Here is a 7,352-nt window from a genome sequence, read left to right on the forward strand (position 1 = left end):
TCAAAGTTCGAGCACATACATGTATTTCAAACGATGTATATTTTTACCAGGATGCATGGGTTCATAAATCTAGCAAACTCAACTACCCAAAGAATCTTCTTTCATTTGTAATTTTTTTTAAACTTATGTTTTTCTGCCTTCTAAACGTTTTGAGTATTTAATTTTTACTAACAATTTCTATTAGACTGCAATGGTAGTTGTACTGCAAGGGAACATGAGTATGGAAATCATGCTACTACCGCCATTCACTATGCTGAAGGAACTTTCCCCATCAACAAACAACATCAGGTAAATCGCTTCGTAAAACTGATCCGCGTGCTTCGATTTTCAAAATCAAATACTAGTGAAGACCTATCAAATTTACTAATTGCGCCACAAGCAAAATGACTGACAGCGGCCATAAAGCGATAGTGATAAGTTTTCACTTGCCCATGACAACAGTCGTCCGCCCTGCTGTCAGACACTAGCTTATTGGTCTTAAGGTCATACTTAGGGGTTACATCGCTGATAAAAACTAGTATGTTTCGCCTTAGTGGATTTTCGAGCGATCCAAAATGAAACCTTAGTCCTTCAGTTACGCAACTATTAGTACCACGAGGATAAACAAAAGATAAGCGGAGCCTAGAGTCGGTCTCCCCAGGGACCTCCTTGCATGCTCATCTTCAGGCCATCAATCTATGATCATGTCATATGCGAACTCTGGAACGTCTCCCTTGTTCCCCTTCATGGTCACAATTTCATAGGCCAGCTTTGCACGCAAACCATCAATCTGGTCCTGCATGGTGACACCGGAACCAACTAGGTGTTACAATCTCTTTTGTAGACTTCTCACAACAAAATTCATGCTATCTTAAAATATGGTCCTATATTTGTCAGGTTTACCAACCTAGCTCTGTGTTGAACGGAGGTACAACCCGGTGAAGTCAGTGTAGTAGTGTGTGATGTACACTCCGCTGTCTTCCCTGTCAGAAACAAACTGTACTTATTAACATCATAATTTTTTATCTTTGCTCACTACATTTGACCCATATGTGGTGCTACTGAATTTAAGGCATGATTTTGTGTGTTCTCGGGAATGGAATGTTATGGGTTTTATGTGACACGCACCTGCTGCACGGCTCATGCTGCGCCACCAATGGGTAGAGGAATTTCCAACCCTCTGTTTCAACCAACCTGTTGCCGAAATAGTTGTTGAATAGAGAGCAGAACCTTCGCTGGAACTTCTTTGCATGGCTCTCGTGTTTAATTTTCATCTCATCCATGACATCGGTCTCAGTTGGGTCAAGCACCATCACTGTCTTTTCATCCTTGTCCAGAAGATACATTGCCCAGCAGTCCATAAATTCAACTGGGAACCAGAACTGTCATTGTTCACATCATGAGAATAAAAACTCCAGGTTAGTCACAGGAAGAGACGCATTTTTTTACTTGCAATAACTGTCAGAATAAATTTACCTTCTTCAGCCAATCAATCCTATATCCAATTACTTCTGAATTCATCATAGTTTCTATGTAATCCTAGTCCGTGTCACCATCATCCCTGCAAACCTCTTCCTGAAAATGTAAATGCCACACACAACATGCGTTATTCCCCATCAACAAGCAAAACAATCAGTGCTGCTAACATTAATTTTTTGTCCATATTTTCGAATATGTTGTGACTTACAACGAAGCGTGGGTCGAACAACCCCCTGAACCTGTCGAGCCACTTGACGTATATTCCATTATCCTTTTCACGTAGCATGGGTTGAATACACCTCCAAACATTCATGGTCACCTCCCCCCCTGGCGTCAACTCATCTCTGATGTCTTGTCCTGATGCAACCGCCAAAATTGGATGGAAGTGCTTAACCCATTTCCTGCAAAAGCCCCGGTAGTTAGTATAGTTTTTTTGGGAAATTCTAAACTGTTATTTTTCTTCTTAACTTTCTTTCTCATCCATGTTTTTTTGTAAACAAAAGGAATAAACGATGAATTGCATCCGTTTTTCACTTACTTCTTTAAAATTCCACCCTCACAGGCAGTCATGTTAGCATTGAACCTTGAAATTGCTTCAGGAGAGGGATGGGAATGGTTCAACCCAATTGACGGCGGGTACTTATCCCCCCAATCCCTCCTTGAAGATGTTTGCTCACCTACCACACCAGTCCCTGCTGCTTCATTTTGTCTCTTGCTGCCGTGTGTCACAGTGTGCTTAATCCCACATTTTTTCAGGTAAGCGAGGACAACTTGTTGGGAGTTAGTTAGTGAGCCAGTCCCGTTTAAAGCAAAACCATGTGCACGAGCTTCACCGTTGGCGCCATCTGTAGAACACATATTTTGCTCAGTGGGTAGAAAAGGTTTACCAAGATATACAGTTGTACATACAATCATGTTGAAGTACCTGCTTCGTCACGCTGGAAAGAAGGACCAGGATTGCAGTATGTTTGCACATCTAGCACAGATGGACGAGCCGTCTTTTTTCTCGTTCCGTTTTGCTCAACCACCACATCTGCAGCTTAACCGACTTGCTCCACTGCTGCACACATTTCTACTGTATCGATCACGTCCGCATGTACTGTGTTTGTCTTACCATTTTTGGCAGCATCACAGGCATGAAGATACGTGGTAACTGCTTGATGTAAGCGTGCGGCTGACCCATCATTCACAGCTTGTAGTCCATGTCTACGAGGTTCACCATCATCCGAATCTACAGGACACAGCCATATGATGTTCGGTTCAACTCATGAGAAACAAAAGCAAAAGTGTTTGAATCAAGCTATCTTTGGCGTGTTGTTGTTACCTCCGTTGTCATGTTTGAAGGAAGGACCAGGCCGACATGTTGGAGGAACATCTAATCCATGTGGACGGGCTCTTTGACGCTGCCTGGAACGCTGCTCTCCCATTGCTGCTAGCCCGCCTGGTGCATCTGGAACACCGTGCTAACCCGGCAATATAGGGCCGCTGATGGGGGGGTCTTCATCGTCAGCATCTCCTGCCCTTGCGCTACCAACCACCAGTATTACTGATTGACACGGAGTAACAAGGTTAGTTTTAAACATCTGCTGATTTGTTTCGATGTATTATTTGCTTTTTTAATTCAACATGTAGTCATGTACGGATATTTTGCTAAAATTCAGAAGTAAACCTCCTATCCATGCGATCCACCGGACGCATGTGTTCAGGGCAGCTAGCAAATCATTTAAGTTATTCAATCCCGGCATAGTTGTTTCTCCATTCAATGCTTCAGCTTCGCCCATGTAGTCGACTGGGACTTGCGATGCTACTGCCAGAAATTCGTCATCCAACTCTGCAAAACACAGATTTTTTTTCAGGATCATTGTTAACAAATATTATTTCATAATAACCTTGGAGGATTGTCTTAGTACGACCATACCTGTCAACTCATCGTCTTCAGCAGAATAGTCAGTACCCACCAATGATGCACCCCCAAAGAACTCATCATCTAGATCTAAAACACCGGAAATATAGTTTGACATTAGATCAGACTGACTTTTTTGTTTTGCTTGGGAATGGCTGCAGCATTTTAGTAAGGCAGCAATGTGTACCCTCGTTATGACGCAAGCAGTCCTGTTCCCTGCCGACCATACGCTCACCGTTGGTGGCGAGTGGAGACATGTTTGCAGCCGCCTGTTGGCTTGCATTCAGTAGCTCCCTCCAGTTGTTGTCCCTAACTTCGCCGTCAGTTTGGATATCCCCTGCAGCTTCACCTCCTTTTTCCTGTTGGTCATCTTGGCCTTCCCTCTCTAGTTCTGCCCAGTGTATCTGTTCGTGATTGTTACCATTGGATCGGCTGTTGCCATATGCATGATTGTCCGCTCCAGCATCTGCATAGTCACAATTGGAAATATTAAACAAAATAAACACTGTTACTACAGAGTAAGAACGCTAAATATGCAAACACCAACGCTGGTGATTGGTCTTCTTTATTTTTACCTTCGGTGTCTCTGTCAGCTCCAACATTTGAAAGAAGTCTTCTAGCTTGATCAAATATGCCTGCCATCAAATTTCCCCTACTATGTTACTTATCACTCCCAAAACAAGACAACCTTTTTTGTGTTGCATGACAAACCTTCGAAAACTTCTGGATTATCCATAGCTTGCTCCACAACAGCAAGTGCAGCTGCAGATAACGTTCTTAGACACTCATGTCTCTCCTCGTCAACAATCACTGCATCATCTTTACAAGTTCCTTCCCTATCCGGGAAAGTTCCACGGATTTGCGCATCTGTTACACACATGAATAATTTTCAGAATCGTACCAATTCCTTATTTGTAGTGCAACCCGTGACGCTACCACAAATGAAATTTACTTTGTTCAAGAATGTCATTATACTCACATTCTAGGTCTGCTTTTGCCTGGGCCTCAAGTTTTGTCAGCTCTGCTCCCAGGCTCTCTCCCCTGGTACGTAGCATAGATGGATCTCTAGCAGTTCCCCTTGCTGCACTCCCCCCAGTGTCTTGATCACCAATTCTAGGCTGCAGACATGCCCGCATCCGGTTCATGCTACGCGGCCCTGCATGGCAACAACATCATGTTGAAGCTCCATATCACAACTTCTTCTCGGTTTTGATAATGGTTAATGCAATTTTGTTTGTCAATAATTGCGTGTAACACGGGCATTCCAGACATCATTGCTGATTCTTAAGCTGGCATTGGGATTTGGTGGATCAATGTTTTCTCCTGCAGCGACATTTAAAAAAAACATTAGTTAGTCACCGTGCCCTCGTTCTTTTCTTATTAGCAGTGTGTGATATTGGTTCGAATGGTAAGTGCTACGATGCGAACCTCTTATGTCAGCTCGTTCCAACCTTCTGCCTAGTCACACACTAGGGTCAATTGGTTCCTCATCACTGTCGCTGCTTGAGCTTTCTGAACTCTCTTCTGCGGCCCATTTACCTTTAGCAGTTGTGCGTTCCCTACGCTTCTCATCGTCCTCGCATTCAACCCTGGGATCCTCATCGCCTACATCTATGGAACAGTCCATGGCAGCCTGTTGGTTTGCTGCAATGATATCCTGAACTGCCCGCGGCGCTTCCAGTTGATCTGTTTCCAACCTGAAAACAGAGCATTGTTTCAGTAAGATAGGATAAATTATTCTGATATCTTCACAAGCTCTTTCTTATTTTTCAATGGAAATCACTAACGCTCGTTTCTATTTACCTGGATGTCGCAGGATCCCACCAGGCTCGCCCACCACCCCGTGCCACACATCATCTAGCGGGTTGAACTCATCATAAGACTTGGTCTGCACACGTCAAGCAACAAAATTTTTATGTGTTAGTTCACATTTTGCATGGACAGAAAGCACGTTCATTTATTAACATGTCTTACATTAAAAACATAGGGGTATTCCCTTGTGAGATATATCAGCCTCCTGCATATCTCCCCGGTGTAAACGCTTATGCGGGGGACGGTGTGCGGCTCCACGTTATCTGCATCGAAGTTCATCTAGTCGAAGAACCATGGCTGCAAGTGTTCAATCAAGAAAACAAGGAAGTGGCCGAACGTGTTAGAGATTCAGTTTTCTTTTCTTTTTCACATGATGAGTCAATGCATACATGTTGTAAATTACTATCTCGAGAGCACTTACAATGAGTGCCAAATGGCTGCCGCCAACAATCAGAGTTCTCACACCGGCCGCCAAATCTTTTTGTAGTTTCTTCGCAGCTGCTCTGATGATCTCAAATGTCCATTCTGCAAGATCATACTCACCAGTCCCCTCAGCGCAGAGCACACAAGCAAACATCTCCCAAGGTATCGACGTGTACGACTGCTTAGGACCAACACATGTACCAGCCGCTAACAGTGAGAAAGCCATCTCAAAAGCTCTGTCTTTATAACAGAGATCTCCTAAAGCGATCATTCTGTTGATAGCGTCGCTTACGGCTTGAATTGTCAAACCCCCATCCCTAGCATGCTTCTTAGTCTCTATTCCTAGGATTGTTCTAATATGGAGTGCCAAATTTTGCCTACGTTTTGGAGGCAACTTTATCATACCGACTTGGCGGCCACTGTTACTCAGACCCAATGTTCTAACAATGGATCTTGGAGTGAAATATCTATGCTGGCCATCAGGGAAAGTGAATCTCATGTCTTGCCACCTAAATCTACTAAGCAGCCATGCATAGAACCTTCTATCGGCCTCCCCCGTCCATGCAGCAGTCAACAAGCTGGCCATGCCAGTTCTATGCACTAGTGGGTAGCGAGTCAACCCTAGTCGGAGGACATGCTGACAGCTCCAAGTACACCTTACAACTCTACCATGAAGTATTGTCGATTCGGCTAGCAGGCTCGGCGGCACAAATGGTATTACTTGACCGGCATGGTGTGGATACCCATGAACCAACACAAGTGTACGCCGAGATACACGCCATCTCGATGACCTTTGGTTGTTGTCATTGACCAGCTCTCCCCTCCTTTTCCTTGTAGCATCGTTGGGCGACTCTCAAACGGCAACAGCTCCTCCCTGCAAGATTTGTTTCTGAACGACCACACCAGTCAGGCTTAATCCGTCGCACTAAAACATTGCAAATCTAGAACACGGCAAAAAGATTCGAATCGAATCCCGACGGTCGCGGCGAAGATGAGTTTTGCGGATAAGATGAACTGCTGCATATCAGCTTACCGAGGCATTGGGGGTGGCTGCAGAAGTGCCCTCGCCTCCAGCACGCGCTCCATCGATGGATCCTTCGCTGGGTCCGACGGATCTTGGCTTTTTCTTCTTTCCATCGCCATCACCTTCCCCACATGGGAGATTCCTCTTGCGTGGACGATCCGGCGGTTCCATGCTCAATGCCCTACCCAAGGAATCATGGATTAGGAGTTAGAAAAGGGCAGCACCACCAACCAATGGAAAATCACCCTCAAAAGTGCAGCCCAAAGAAAAGAGAAAAGTGCAGCTCGGAAAGCAATGTTGCCACTTATTCTGCTGCCGAACCGGGGAACCTCACCTTGAGCACTATCTGCAGGGCGCAGATGATCTCGTCGTCATCTCAACACTCGGACGCCAGATCTAGTTCTTCCTCAACAGTGGTTATGGGGGATGGAGCAGTGCAGGAGGAGGAAGTGAAGCAGATGGGATGGAGAAAGTAGTACTCTAGCCGCTGGCCCGGGTAGCCTTTTTGTAAATGAGGCAACGAGCTGTCTCTCACCCCCCTTGCCATAGTGAGAGGTCAAATCATCTTTACTACTAGCTTCCCACGCCGCCCAAAAATTTCTAAAGCAGCATTTTTTTGCCATGTATACTACGAATTTTTCTGCAATCGATGGTCATGGTTGCCGCGTTTTGGAGTGGTGCACGGTTCGCCATGGGATGAATTTAGCGTACCACACCGTGGACGTAGCTTGC

At 45.0% G+C, this 7,352-nt stretch overlaps 1 protein-coding gene across 1 annotated transcript; it reads right to left on the minus strand.

Moving 5' to 3' along the window:
• Positions 1–324: 324 nt before the first annotated feature.
• LOC119286638 lies at positions 325–7,133 on the minus strand. Its single transcript, XM_037566050.1, has 20 exons — positions 6,955–7,133; positions 6,630–6,801; positions 5,595–6,485; positions 5,336–5,470; positions 5,165–5,249; positions 4,790–5,058; positions 4,341–4,684; positions 4,073–4,228; positions 3,937–3,996; positions 3,549–3,827; positions 3,377–3,451; positions 3,128–3,289; positions 2,783–3,004; positions 2,384–2,689; positions 1,997–2,303; positions 1,667–1,859; positions 1,456–1,554; positions 1,108–1,361; positions 887–962; positions 325–775 (listed from the first exon to the last, which is right to left on the minus strand). Exons 7-13 carry the CDS (start codon positions 4,504–4,506, stop codon positions 2,922–2,924), a joined length of 981 nt encoding a protein of 326 aa, XP_037421947.1. The 5' UTR covers positions 4,507–4,684; positions 4,790–5,058; positions 5,165–5,249; positions 5,336–5,470; positions 5,595–6,485; positions 6,630–6,801; positions 6,955–7,133; the 3' UTR covers positions 325–775; positions 887–962; positions 1,108–1,361; positions 1,456–1,554; positions 1,667–1,859; positions 1,997–2,303; positions 2,384–2,689; positions 2,783–2,921.
• Positions 7,134–7,352: the final 219 nt, after the last annotated feature.

The sequence above is a fragment of the Triticum dicoccoides genome, chromosome 4A, assembly GCF_002162155.2.
Source record: "Triticum dicoccoides isolate Atlit2015 ecotype Zavitan chromosome 4A, WEW_v2.0, whole genome shotgun sequence".
NCBI classification, from domain to species: domain Eukaryota; kingdom Viridiplantae; phylum Streptophyta; class Magnoliopsida; order Poales; family Poaceae; genus Triticum; species Triticum dicoccoides.